Source organism: Pteropus vampyrus, unplaced genomic scaffold (genome assembly GCF_000151845.1).
Source record: "Pteropus vampyrus isolate Shadow unplaced genomic scaffold, Pvam_2.0 Scaffold32, whole genome shotgun sequence".
Lineage (NCBI taxonomy): Eukaryota > Metazoa > Chordata > Mammalia > Chiroptera > Pteropodidae > Pteropus > Pteropus vampyrus.
This window is the reverse complement of record NW_011888813.1, coordinates 9,807,134-9,822,172: the sequence shown is the minus strand read 5'-3', so window position 1 is coordinate 9,822,172 and position 15,039 is coordinate 9,807,134. Positions and strand designations below refer to the sequence as shown.

The 15,039-nt window shown below is 44.6% G+C and overlaps 1 protein-coding gene across 1 annotated transcript in view; it reads left to right on the top strand.

Moving 5' to 3' along the window:
- Positions 1 to 10,997, top strand: part of FOXN3 (forkhead box N3) — a 61,516-nt gene extending 50,519 nt beyond the window's left edge. The window contains exon 4 of the mRNA XM_011357130.2: positions 4,249 to 10,997. Coding sequence (XP_011355432.1) covers positions 4,249 to 4,798 — 550 coding nt within the window. The 3' untranslated portion in view covers positions 4,799 to 10,997. The remainder of the gene's footprint in view (positions 1 to 4,248) is intronic.
- The last annotated feature ends 4,042 nt before the right edge of the window (positions 10,998 to 15,039 follow it).

The window sequence follows — 15,039 nt, the reverse complement described above, 5'->3', positions numbered from 1 at the left end:
AAATGATAGCCTCTAGGTTTAAAGCCGTTGGTTCCAGAGAGAACCCTAGTACACAGGTGAAAGATGGAGGTGACACATGCTGACTATACCATAGTGGAACAAATGAAGAACTGGTAGAGAAGACAGCAATTTGGCCACGTCTAATCAGGAGCTGTGCTTTACTTAGCCACAAGCGTCGCTCATTCTCAGCCTGAGCTAATGTGATTTCTCACTTTTTATGTTCCCATCTATTTGACGAGAGAATGAATACCAGGTTTCATTTGAGATTAATAAAACATGGTTTTGTTGAGGCCTAGTAAAGTCAGGTGGCTTTAATTTATGCTAACCTGATAACTGAGTATCGTTACATATAAATTCAGCTTAAACTGAAAAATTGCAGGCATTTCAGATATATCATGTGTTCGTTTTAAAGAAGGATATTTGAGGAGGTGGTTAGAAATTTACCTTCTAACATGTTCAGGATTACTGGTTTCCGCTTTTAAGCATTTGGCCCCCTGTATTGACAGCCCTGCAGTGTGCACCCATATGAACGACATTGCATCGTTATTAGTCATTGAAGGAGCTTGTCACTTCCTGCTGAGTTTGTGTGTAATTTACAGATTATGAGCCCATAACAGGGAAAGGTAATTTTTATCAAATGAGAAAGAGATATGTTTATATTCTAATTTAAACTCCCTAAAGTTACATCTATGTACCTGTTTTCATCCGGAAATACTGTAAATGGGCGTATAGGTTTCCTGTCTTCATCACAGTAAACTTCCTTCCCCAGGAAACACAGAGTAGCATTTCCAATTCCTGCTTGGATGGTTTCTGAGAACTAACTGGGCCACCTTGGACAAGTCCCAAGGCTCCCTGAGCTTCTGTTTATCATAAACATTTGGGCTGGACCAGCATCCCAAGGTGTAGGTCGTGGAATGGCCATTGGTGTGCAGTGTGCGGTGCGTCCAGGCGGTGTCAGAGACCCTGCATTGCGCAGCATTGATTCATGGTCTGTGGGGGTGATTTTCCTTTCTGGTCTTTAATGCCTGTGATCTGTCCAAGAAGAACATCTCCGTTTGGTTCTAGGGCATCTTTACCTCACTAATGCTTGCTTATCACCTCTAAGTAAGAGAAGTTCTGAGGCCTGGAACTTTGCCTTTTGTAATAGGGTGGAGCCAAGATCCTGAGTCATTGCTTTCATCCTAGTGTGTTTCTCCCACGGCCCAGCCCAGACTTTTTATTTAAAAAATTTTAAACCTGTGGAAAGAGGAAAGAACAGCACAATAAACACCACGTGCCTTTCACCTAGATTCACTAAAAATTAACTTTCTGCAACACTTGCCTTATTTCGTACTCTTTTGCTCTCCTGATTCTCTCCCTCCCCATATATATCCAGGGAAGTATCGTATTCTGCTTAACTGTGGTAGTAAAGTGAGTCACAAGCCCCGTGTTATGAAAAAATAAGGATTCAGAACGGAATTGATTTTTCTAAAAGTCCAACATAGCCCAGTTTACTCATCCAAGTGGAGCTGGGTTCACTCTGAAACTGCTTTAGGCTAGTTCAGTAGACGCAACTACTGAAGTAATTTTGGGATTTTACTATAGTTACCTAAAACAACAATGATCAAGAGAACCGTTATACAAGACTTTGATTTTCATTTGCTTTAATTAATTAATTGTGCAGCTACCTGAACAATTAATCACATTAACCAGGTTTTCTATTGGGTAACGCCTCACAGGCATCTTTTCCCAGCCACTTTTACATACCCAGAACAGAGCCAAGAAACAGGAAGTCTGTAGAAAGTAGATATCACAGAAGCCATCGGCCAAAGTTCAGGGGCCGTGTTTACAGGCAAGCCTATGAAGAATTTCTTTCTTAGGGTCTCTTTACTCTTGCTTAATGCTGCATTCCCATAAGTTTCCTGGACCAGAATAGAAAGGAAACAAGACACTCAGAGTAAGTATGTGGCAGCAGTGAGCAGTCTGGACAGCAGCAGATAGACCAAGCCAGAATTCTTACACACCACCGCGAACCGTCCTGTGCGCTTGGAACCGTTCGCTGCCTTGCGAGGTGGAGAGGAGCCTGCTAAAGGTCACTAACAAACACTGCTAGGATGTGAACAAAAGCCTGTCTGACCAGCCTGGCTCTTTCTATAAGGACTGCCGGGAGGTGGCACGGAGCTGGGGTCCTCTGGGAGCTTGCAAGGACTTCTTTGTGTAAATGCACACATTGTAATTGTTGGTCTCGAGGCGTCTAGCACAGGTTGAATCTTGATACTGACCCTCATGCATTTTGCTGGTGCACATCACTGTGCTGGTGCATGTCCCCACCAGCTTGAACTTAGCAGAGCACTGTAGGCCCAGGATGACCAGAAGGAGGGAGACCCTTGGCCTCACTCCCCGCCACTCCATAGACATCGGGGACTCTCCTCCCCCTTTCGCTTGCTGTCTGGGCTGAACCTTGAGCTTCATGGGGACAGCCGGAGGGGAAGCGGAAGGGCTCACGGCTATAACTTATTGGTGGGCTTGTGACCCTTCCACTGGGGCCATAGCCTTGGTGAGTATCTGGTAAAGTGTGTTGGTAGAGATCCGCAGTTTATCTTCCCAGACTTCCTGCTCTCTGCCATGTAATTCCATGCGCTCCTACACTTGGTCAGTATATCTATTGTGTTCGCTCTGCACCTGGCACAGTGGTGGCTACTGGGGATACATCAGTGACTGTAATGGGGGGCACAGACCTTGAACGAGTCCTCACAGGCTTCATCTCGGGTGGGAACTGCTCCCTGTGGAGGGAACGTAGGAGTACTCGTGTTCCCCAGATCACCCAGAAATGTGTCATCAGGTGGATGAGCTTCCAGAAAACGGCCAGGATGATACCAGAGAATATCTCCCCTCTTCCCTGCCCCAAACCTTCAGCCCTCACAGCAGAGGCCATGGCTTCCTCAGACCTTTTCCTTCCACTCTCCTCTGCCCGATCCAGCTGTAAGTTACCCTTCCCTCCTGCTGGCATGCGTCTCCCCGATCGCAGCTCCTTCTGCACGCCCTCTGTGTGCCAGGCACCCCCCTCATCAGAGCGGCCATCCAGGCAGATCAGTGCCCACTCCAAGGGGTGTGTGGTCTGACCAGGAATTAGCAGCCCAGTCCTCACTCTTAGGCCGGGCCCTGGTCCAGACACCTGCAGGCATTCAACTCACATCCTGACCCGACAACCCCGTAACGTGGGCAGAATTACTTTTCCCACTTTGCTAATAAGGAAATACAAAGGGGTCAGTTCATTGCTCAGTCATAAAGAGACAAAATATTCAGAGGTGTGATGAATGCTGTCCGTCCCTCATGAGATTGTATAGGTTGTAGGGAAATCGGAAAGGAGTGAGAACTGGTTTGATGATGTAGCTAAGAGCTCAATCTTGAGGGTCAGACTGTGGTTCCAGTCCCAGCTCTGCTACTTCTGTTAGCTGTGTGGCTTCAAGTCAATCACTGAACTTTTTCCTAGACCCTTCTTCTGTCATCTATAAAATAAGGATGCTAACACTCGAGTTAAACCGTCATCTCCGCAGACTTTGCATGGCGCCTGGCAGGTGGTTAAGTTTAGTAAGCAGCAGCTCACTGCTCTGATCTAACCAGGACTTGCTTCTCTGCCTGTAAGCATCTTTGTGACAGTGTCCGTATCTGATTCCGCCTCAGATCCCTCCCCCAGGACCCTCCCTAAGGCCATGCCTTTCTATTAGGCGTTCAGCGAATATTTGTAGAACGAATGAATGAGGAGGGGAATGCGCGAGTGAATAGCTGTCACCACGTGGCAGGTATGTCTTTTTTCTCGACACCAGATTCAGTCTTCTGACAGAAGGCTCCTAATGTAGCAGCTTTAGAAGGGAGCAGGCTTTTTCCTCCGAAGGACCCAGCCAGCATTGCCTGGCGGTGGCTGCTCCCGGCGTTGGCGGGTATGCGAAACCCAGCACAGCTTGATTTTTACGGTTTTAACGTAAGAGACTGTGTTTCCACTGCTGTCACTTCAGAAGTGTTGTTTTGACATCTCAGCTGCACAAACTGAGTGAAAATGCCAGTGATGGGAGATAAGCAGGGAAGATGGAGGTGTCAGGATTGAGGACCTAGTCTTCAAAGCAGAGCCACCTGCTGCCCCCGCGGTTGGCAAATTGCTAGATCGCATGTCAGCGGGTCTGGTGTATAAGCAAAGGAGGGCTGCCGGGCGTCTCATCAGAGGGGGTTTAAGCCATATCCTCTCTTTGTCTCTCATCCCTCCCCACTCAGGAATGGCCTCACGGGCTGCCGGATGCGGACTGAGAGCGAGCCATCGTGTGGCTCCCCGGTGGTCAGCGGAGACCCCAAGGAAGATCACAACTACAGCAGTGCCAAGTCCTCCAATGCCAGGAGCACCTCGCCTGCCAGCGACTCGGTCTCCTCCTCCTCGGCCGACGACCACTACGAGTTTGCCACCAAGGGGAGCCGCGAGGGCAGCGAGGGCAGCGAGGGCAGCTTCCAGAGCCACGAGAGCCACAGCGAAACGGAGGACGACGACAGGAAGCACAGCCCGAAGGAGGCCAAGGACGCTCTGGGGGACAGCGGCTACGCGGCCCAGCACAAGAAGCGCCAGCACTTCACCAAGGCAAGGAAGGTCCCCAGCGACACGCTGCCCCTCAAAAAGAGACGCACGGAAAAGCCCCCCGAGAGCGATGACGAGGAGATGAAGGAGGCGGCGGGGTCACTCCTGCACTTGGCGGGCATTCGGTCCTGTTTGAATAACATCACCAATCGGACGGCAAAGGGGCAGAAAGAGCAAAAGGAAACCACAAAAAATTGAAAACAAGTCACTGATTTGTTTTGAACTTACGGCCATTTGGTTTCAGCATGTCAGGAGATTTCTAATGATTTGTGGCAATATCAGCAATTTATTTTTCTTTTTTATTTCTTTTTTTTCCTTTGGTTTGGTTTTCTTTCTTTTCTTTCCTTTTGTTTTTTTTTTTTATTTGTCCCTCTCCTTTGTTTCAGACCCTTTAAAGAATTTTATTTTTAAAGGAGATTGAAGCCATAGAACTCATATTGACACTCAGCTGTTTTACAAAAGCTTTTCATTATCTGAAGACAAAACCGAAAAAGCCAAAATGACCATTGCTTCCTCCAGCCTGTCATGACACGTGGCTGAATCCACAGGGATGTCGCGGATAACGCCACGGGGATACCCATATTCATCACCTAGAAGGCACGTGTGCAAAGTGACCATCGATCAGGCCCAACCCTTAGGTTTAAAAGGCCAGGGTGTCCCCTCAGTTGGGTTCGCTGAGTGAATATGCATAAGGCAGTTGGGGAAAAGGAAGAGCCATCCGTTCCCCCAGGAGCAGCCCCAGGCTTACGGTGCCAGGCAGCAAATTGTGCCAGGAAAACCCCTGGCCTTGCCACGCCGGGTGGTGGGGGCGGGGGCGGGAGGAGCGGTCATTGGTCCTCTGTGCTGCTTAATCGTTAAGCCTAACATCTTACGAGGCGAACACGGGACTGCGCATGCACACCGGGTGTCGAGGACTAATGAGAAGAAACGGGGTCAGTTTTTAGTGATGTCCCTAATCACTGGATTCTGTTCTGTATTAAATTGAGAGAACGTTCCACAGGCCCTGAGCCTGAAGGCTGGCCCTGCACATGAGAGAGAGAGAGAGAGAGAGAGAGAGAGAGAGGAAACGTGCAGAAAACAGGCAAGCTACGTCTTCTTCACTGCCCGAGTGAAATTCAAGTCCAAGAAATTACGATAGCTGTTAAGGAAGGAAGTAATGGTACATATCTTTTTCTGTCTGTCAAAACTATTTGATCTAAGTGAAAACAAACTAACAAAAAGCTACAGAACCTGCCATTAGTATTGTGGTGTAGTTTCAAAAGATGAAAGGCACATTGATGGACAAAAATAAGTAAAACATGGCAAAAACAAGAAAACTCCTATACGGTCCTCATAATGGAGTTTGCAAATAATGTCAGTCAGGATTCATCTTTGCAAAATTCAGTGATTTCCACATTCAGCCAGTGTAGCCAGCAGAAATTTCTGATCCACAATGCATGGATTCCTTCGGAAAAAAGAAAAAAAAAAAAAAAATCACAAAAACACAAACTTTTTTTTATTCAAAAAATAACAAAGTTCTTGTAAGGTAAATAATGTATTTAGCATGAAGCATGAATTATTTTCATATAAATAGAGAAAATAGAGAAAAGGCTATGCCTCTAATTTTTAAGCCTTTAGGCTTAGAGGTTCTTTTGGTTTTCTTTTTTCTTTCTTTTTTTTTTTTTTTCCTTTAATTTGTTTTGTTTTGTTTTCCCAATTATTTTGTTTTGGTTTTTTGAAGCAGGTGTTTAAGGTTTAACCTTCTTCAGGGACAAATTCTGACTGTTGGGGAACTTACTCTGCAATATAAAAATACCTTCATGTTCTGGTAGGGCCTGGATGGTGGCGCTCTGTACTGCCTTTGCCTGCACTTCAGCCCCGCCCCCTCTGATTCTCTGTTGAAAAGTGTGTCCTTTCTCTCTGTCTGTACATGTTTATCATGACGCAATAATTTGAGGGCAAACTTAGTAGTGAGTGTGTATGATAGAATCAAGAGAATTATGGGACGCTGACTTGAGAAAACCATTACCGAGATTTAGTTCCAGGAAAAAGGCAGTGAATAATTATGCAAATTCGTCAGGAGAAGGGGAAACACACTAATGGGCCTTATTGGATGAGGGTGTGAGTTAAGGTACACGTGAAGGAGGAAGTGACACAGGTGGTGGAAGGACCAGCCCCACCGCTTTCCTGTGATGCCATCTCTCGGTGGGAAGGAGGGGCCAGCCATCTCTACCACCTCAGCATACGAACCAACCTGGAATTAAGCCCACCTAGATTGTGAGAGCTGAATTTAGACAAGATGATGTCACACAGACCAGAAACTCCTGTTAGTTACCTTTGCCTGAAGGAAATTATTTGGGGAGGTCAAAAGAGAAATCTAAAAGAATATGATCTCCCACTCAAATGGAGGGAAATTTTAAAACACAAAAACACCCACTACGGTTGCTCAGGATATAATGGTGTGAGGGAAGGGGAGGGAGCTGCGGTGATCTTGTTTTTTAAAAACGGGACAGTGTGCTCCAATGTGGAGCCAGCCCGTCTACCAGCACCAGGCACTGTCAGAACCTCAATCAGCCCGGACAGTGGAAATTAACTGGTGCATGCCCTGTGCTTATCTTCCTCTGGGTTGCTGATGAGCTAACCTGAAAAATATCTGCACCTGTACAACAGGTTGACTTCATTACCTGAACCTAAACTCTTCCACTGTTTTTGTTCAAGGTGTAGATGAGAATAAGGATGAATTTTTAAAGTACTCTGTTCTCTGCATCTCACCAAACATCTGACACCCCAAAAGCCATCCACCACCGTGGAACCTGAGCGACACTTTGATTTGTGTTGTCACCTGACCAAGCCCAGGAGACACCCCCACTCCCACCCCCTCCTCTCCCCGCCCCCAAGATAATATTCAGACTTCCTCCTGAAAGGCAGAGTAGACATTCAGGACCGTTTCTGGCAGGGGACTTCTTCCAATTAAAACCCCCACGGTGGGCTGTCTCCCCTCATTTCATTTTTCTAAAGGAGCAAAGACCTCTTTTAGAAAATAATAAAATGCAATGTGTGTGATTTACTTTTCTGATCTCTTTGAGAAATAGATAACTATCTTATAAAAGTGTGTTCTTAACTCCAGAACCACTCTTTTTGCATAAATACCTCATCGGGCAGCTTTCTAAGTGTTATTTTCCTGCGTTTCCCTCAGCCCCTTCGTAGGGGCTGCTGGGACACTTACGGGGGGAAACTTTAGTGAGGGTACTTTTTTCTATTTTTCTTCTGTTTTTGGAGGCATACACATTATGCATAACCAAAACAATGGCTCAATTGTGTTTAACTTTGTATTTTGATTGTTGAGAAAAAAAAAAAAAGTATCAATGTGTATGTGGCCATTTGTAGTGAATTCATTGCAGAATGAGGTCCACGTCCTCACCAAGCCGAGGGGCAGGAGGCACCCCCTCCCACCCCGTCCTCCAAGAGCAGTAGAGAATTTAAATTTAAGCACAAGCCTATTTGTGAAAGACTCTTTCGCTCAAGTGTAATTCACTTCAGTCTTGGAATTCCTTCCCGAACGTCAGGTGTTCTTTTAGCTTCCAAACTAGCATATGTATTCATTAGTCTGACAGATCACCCGAACACCATTCAAGAGGTGTGGTGGTTTTGCTTTCATTTCTCCTGCTGGGAGAAGTGGCGTTTCATGTGTCATTCCAGTATCTCACATACTCACATGGGGCAGGGGGGAGGGGGAAACGGGGAACTATAGCAATATTTAAAGATGCTTTGGAAAACAGCCGTGAACACTTCAGCACCATGACATCTACAATTACTTGCTGTTGGCCCTTGGACACATTTAAGAGAAAGAGACTGTAGCTCTTTTTTCTTAAATGGTATACACATAGTTATTTTTATGCTATTCCAATTGTCTTTTACCTTTATCTAGTACTACGTGGAAAGGGTTTGTTTGCATCATAGATTTTTCCCAGCCTTATAATATACCACAAGCTCCTACTTCCCCCTCCCCTTCTCTGATCAGTGTACTTTCAAGAGTTCTTTGGTAAAGCTGTCCAACTGAGATGAAAATAAACCAAACCCACGTTTAGATGGTGGTCGGAGACAACCGAGGCCAAGACAGCCGTGGCAGGTTCAGTCTTGGGGCTGAGTGTTTAAGGAGTGTGTCGGAGGCCTTCCCCAAGAACTGACTGTCCTTGTAGAGGCATTCAGCTTGTCTGGCCCTAGCTGGGCATGGCAGGTACTACCTTGGGGCGTTCTGGAAGAGGCCATTGTGCCCAGTGGTGTTTTCTGCCTGAGGATCAACTTCAAGCGTTGGGCTCTGTAGAGTGAAAACTGCCCGGATGGCTTCTGTGCCCAGCTCAGTCCTGGGACACACCAGGACTGCCCAGCGCCAAGTGCTAGATGCCACACGCACGCAAGCGTGGGCCCTTAGCCTCTCATCGAAGGGCTCTTGGAGAAGGAATCAGTTATGTACAAGTGACCTACACGAGAGGGTTTTCCAGATGGGACTGGATTCGATTCAGTGTGACTTCTCTTTCCCTTTAAACTCGATTCAGGTTGGGAGTGCTTTCTTTCTGGTGGATCACAGCTGCCCAGATGTTGCAATTTATTTTTGTGTTTCTATAGAGAAGTATTTTTCTTTCATCTTCAGGATTTTTTGCCACCAAAAGAACACATTTGAACTCTGTGTCCCCTCTTAATTGTGACTTACCAGTGTTGACAGTTAAATCCTTAGTGTCGTAGGTCCCGGCCCTCCAATACTATATCAAACACTGTTATGCACATAATGCAGCACTGTGATCTAATTTAAATAATACTTTTTTATTATTTATACTACTATATATAATATACATCAACACTTTTGCTATATAACCTAAGTGGATAACCCTCTTTTAGTTACCTGCCAAACTGGGGACTTTGGTTTATATTGCAGTTAACACAGTTACAAAGTTGTAATAGTGTCTTTTTTTCCTTTGTAACGGAATGTGTAAATCAAAGTATATACATTGTGTGGTGTTCCTGTTTCTGGAGTTTCACAAGGATTTGCACATGGCATTCAGTGTTCTGTATAGACGCCTACCTTTGTGAATTCATCTGTTAACCCCTCTTTGAGAGAGCACCTGTGATGGTGGTTAACTCCTTGTTTTCTCTCTCTCCTATTGGTCATTCTTGAATTAAGCACAGACTTGTCAGCTCGGTTGCTTCATCATGAATAATGCGTGTGACCTTGCCATTCTTCCACAGTTCCGCAAACAAGTGCTAGTAGCGTCACTGACCAAAAATTAAGGAAGGAAAATACGATTTTTAAAACAAATCCATCTTTTAACGGCTGAAACCGATGTGTCTATGGTGCTGTATCCTGCTGTCTGTCATACTTTTGAAATCAGACCTAGGTGAACGATCACTTCTGACTTACTGTGATATGCTCACAAGTACCCTTCCTTTTTGTTTTGTTAGCGTTGAAATCAAGACTATTTATTTGGAATATATACAACAGTGTTTTCCACTGTATTTCATTTGCAAAAGTTGAGAACAGCCTTCCCTACCTTTTGCAAATAATTAATATTCCATATTGGATTCTCAAAGACTTCGATATGGTGAACCTATCAAACCTAGAAATCATAGTTCACTTTTTCATTACTATGGCCTGAGTTCCCCACCTTCCACCCTCCCCCTCCCTTTTTTTTTTTTTAGATAAAACTTAGCACAGTTTTAGTTATTTAAACATTAAGCTTTTCCCGAGTATGTATGTTGCGGCCATCGAAGCTCATAGCTAATTCAATAACCAGTTTCATGCTGTGTCATACTCACTGCTTATACTGCCATGGTGAAAATGTGGAGGAAAAAGGTATCCATGTGTGTCTGGGAAGCATTATACACATGTACATTTTTTTATACTCTGATTCTGTAACATTTCTGAGTTTTGTTTTTGTTTTACAGAAAAAAAATAATAATAAATAACAGTGATAAAGTAATCAGAAGACCAAGAGGCTTACTGTCAATGCTTAGGGTCATCTGACCTTTGCTGGCCAATAGACCTATATGGCCAAATTCATTTACTAGAGTGATAATTTTTTCAAAAGCCAATTCTTTTTTCTGTATTTTCTGTATGAAACTGCCAATATCATGAATAGAAAGGGAGAACCATAATGGAGAAAGGACGTGAAGTTCAGCTGCGTCTGTGTTGCCTGGCGGAGCGTGTGGAGGCAGGCGTGATCAGCCAAACTCTAGGGACCTGACGGTGTTCTTTGGAGGTATCCATACTTGCATTTCGCATTCTTCATATGTAATCATATTGCCAAAGACAAACTATTTCATCATTTATTGTAAATAACACTTTCCCCCAGACCTACCATAAAGTTTCTGTGATGTATTGTCTTCCAGTTGCAATAAAAATTACTGAGTTGCATCAATTGAAGAAAAAAAAGCCACGCTGTATTGTGTGCTCTGCGTCTCCACGTGCGAACGCTGAGCGGTAAAATCGTTTTCGTTTCTCACCTGTGCTAGAGTGTGCTGTTCTTCACAGTCTGGCTCGGGGGGCTCAGTGCACTCCCTGTACTCGTCCTCATGCACGCTTTCCTTTCGGTGGGGAATCACACACCTCTCTGCAAATACACAAGCGTCCATCCACAGGCTCCCCTGTGGATCTCGGGAATTCCAGCTCCGGTCTAAAGAATTGGACAGCAGGCCTCCCACCCCGTGCCTTGGAGCTTGTGGTTAAGACAGATCATGCCTTTCGTTTGGAAGCTATCAAATGATAAACTAAAGTTGTACCTTAGGACTGGAGCCCACCAGCCTATCCCAGGTTCTGAGGGTTTCTCGTGACTACCTCCCTAACCCTGAGATTTTCATCCTCCAGGATTTAATCCATCACCATCCAGTTCCCCTTCCCGCCTGACATATACACCAAGAGCCAGCAAAGAGCCAGGTGGGAGGGAGGAGTTGTCGAGACAAGTAATAGGTCACAGGGTACCAGTCGCCAAGCTAGAAGAATGGAAAGATGATGTTCTCTCAGCTTTTCTGGTTCCTTTGTGATGATGTTGTTTTAGCATACTATAGATCTACAGTAATCCCAGTAGAGCTGGCCTCAGCCACCATCCTGCTGGGCCACTCAGTCACTTTTGTGTTCTAGGTTGCCTTGGCTATACCTCCTGTGTGCAGGGTGTTATTGTAGAGGCAGGGGTCCCACCTGTTCTAGTGAGCTTACTGGAGCAAATTCCTCCCAACAAAGCCTTTCGGAGTGGTCACCTCAGGATCCTGTGTCTCTGCAGCGTTGCTGCCAACTCCACTCACACTGTTGGAATCACCTTCAAAGCTGTGGTGTGTCCTCCCAGGTAAATCTTCACTATTTGAGAAGAATTGATCGGGAGGAAGAGCAGAAAGTCATTGGGGTCGAATCTGATGAATCAGGTAGTTGACCAAGTTGAGTAATACGTAAGGCCAAATATAAAGTGTGGCTGCCATTAAACAGCCCAGATCAAACATTTTCTGTAAATAATTCTCAAGGTAGCTAGAGAGGAGACAACAGTATCGGAATATCTGAGGGAATTTTGTCAAAACGTTAACCCCTCCAAAATTCTGATCTGACCTACAGGGGACATTGACCGATCCATAGAAGGGAACAAAATTCTGGTAGTAACTTGTCACCTGCAGTGAAGACGCCCCTAGTGGAGGACTGCTGGGCTACAATATGGTTTAAGTGGGAAAGGAGACAAGTAAAAGAGGTAGAAGTGAAATAACCCTGCGTGGTAATAGAAAAAAAACTGCCACCAAAGTCAAATTCCCCATATTAGGTATCGCACGTGATTTTCATGAATGACTACCCTCGTGAGGCTGTTTAGTTTTTTAATTCAACAAGCGCTCATTTAGCACCAACTCTATCCCAGTGACTGCTGGGTGACACTGACGAGTGGAGCCAGTCTTGAAGGGGCTTGAAAGCTAATAGAAGAGGAGCCCTGGGTTGCCCCGGCAGGCATAGGCTCAGGTGCTTAAATAGCGCCCCAGAGCAGGTGGGGCCAGTCTTTCTGGAGCAGAGCTTCCTGAGGGTTAAGCCATGGCAATCTGGCAATAAGTTCAGAGTACTGCCAGGTGACTGACTGGAAATGACAGCACTCAGGTGTGTTTCTAGCTGTTTCTATTTGTGTCCAAGCAGTTTTACTTCCATATGGTGTGTGTTCATGTGCCCTTCCGCCATGTTCCTGATGAGCCGTTAAATGGTGACCACACACATCACCTGACCTCAGATGGTCCTTTCGTCTTCAGACACTCTAATTGTCCTAATACTGAGACAAAATCCCAGTTCTTATAACTTTTACCTGAAGGTCCTTGGACTAGCCTGAAAAGACACAAAAATGCAAACCTAAACCATTTTGCGCGTGACCATTTATGTGAACAATTTCCTCCCTCAGTCTTTTCTGTCATACATATTTCAAGTTCTGTCTATTCTTTCTCTCTTCTGAACATGTTCTAGTTTGTGATCAGAACTGAGATCTGAAAACAACTTCAGGTGCCATCTGATGATGAGAAACTTACTTCCATCATTCTAGATCTTTAATTTTGACTTTCATCATCAAAGACTAAATTCACTTTTTAGAAGTCTCAACACACCACTGATTCACAATGAACTTGCTATTAAACAACTAAGTCCTCGCCATTGGCATACTTCTCCAGTTATTCATCTTGGGATCAAAGTGTAAGACTTTATATTTATTTCCATTAAATGTCACCTCCTTAGATTTGGCCCATTGTTCAAGGCCAGCTGAATTTAGATGTAGGGCTGGGGGTGTGAGTGTTCTGATTTTCTCATCTAGACACTTGCTCTTCTTCTAGGTATTATTTGATCACAGATTTGAAAATGTCTTTTGTATATTGATCAGGACAAAGCTGGAGCCGGGCAGCATGGTTCTGGAGACCCCCTTTTAAGCAGCTTTTATTTCACTCAACCCCCTTTGAGGGCAATCATTCAACTAGTTACACTTACACCTGGCTTTATGACGATGTAGCCTAGTAGCCTTCATCCAATCAAAAGGTTGTCGAATACGTACTTGATCTCCAGGTATAAGTCCACAGTGTTTGTAAAACAGGAAGTAAAGTCATACTCTAAGCTAATATGAATTATGCAAATTTGAAATAAAGCAATGGAAAAAAAATAAAGTGTTACTTAATGTACAAAACTTAAAATAATGTAAATCCTACTTTATTCCTATAGGGGAATTAGTCTTGCTTTATACATGTATTAAATTATATGAGGTCTTAAGAAACAAATCGTTCATACAAAAAGCAACCACAATTCATTCAACCATTCCTTCCTTCATTCATTCATTCATTGACTATATCTTAGTGAGCCCAAGCTGGTTTCCTTGCCAAGAGCTTACAAACCATTCTCGTAATAATCCATTCAAGGATTTTGCCCAGCGGTAGCATTGAGACTATGGATCTAAACAGTTTGCTGACACTGTTTACAATCAAGAAGTCTCAGCGTAACAGTAACGTTTCTTCACTCTGTGTGCATGCCTATTTAGAGGACTGCCATGTCTAAATATAGTCAAATGCGTTTAAAATAATGGGATTCCTTTTTTAAAAAAATCTCAGAAGTTGAGTTTGATGATGTCTGGCACCTATTTATTTTGAAATACTTGACACCTTACCTGGCATGGCCTATGTATTTAAGCATCCAGAGCTTCAATAGTCTGAAAGGCTATCCAAAAACATGAAAGGATAGAGAAGAAATTAAAGAAGAAATAGATTAAGAAAGTTTTAAAGTAGATTCTCTTCTTTGTACTCACGGTCAACCCAGACTTGTTTTTCAGCAGCTGCTACATACCAATTCTGATAAATGCTGGGGCCACAGATGAAAAATCTGGTTCCCGCCTTTAAGTATGATCACCTCCAAAAATCCAGCTATGGCAGTCAGTGGGTAATTGGTATAAATACCAGTTGATATCGTGTTCCCCAAACTTCTCGGCATTGGGTGGTCTCTTCTAGACATAAAAATACTGGTTGCAGAAATCAGCATGGCCTTTCCCCCCCTCTCCCTTGCATCTCCTCTTGTCACCTCTGTCAGCTGGTGAAGAGTTAGATAAGAGCCTGTTTGCCATCGTAGACATAGCCATCTCTTCCATGGGTGAATAATGATTTCCTACCGAACGAATCCTTGTCTTGGTTACCGGCCCTGTGAGAAAATAATTGGGTGTTTCCTTCACTCCTGCACAATGCTTGGCATTCTCGACTTGTAAAGAAGCCTCGATCTCGACCCCTGCCCGTCCTCCTGCTTCCTCTCTCCATGGCCTAGCCTAACCCCCCAAACCACTTCTTTCTAGATTCCTTATTTTGTTCACATCACTTACATACCTTCCAGCCACTCAGGAGTCAGCGAACTCTGGCCCACGGGTCAACTCCAGCCTCCACCCGTTTTCGTAAATAAGGTTTTTGGGATACAGCCATACCTATTTATATATTGT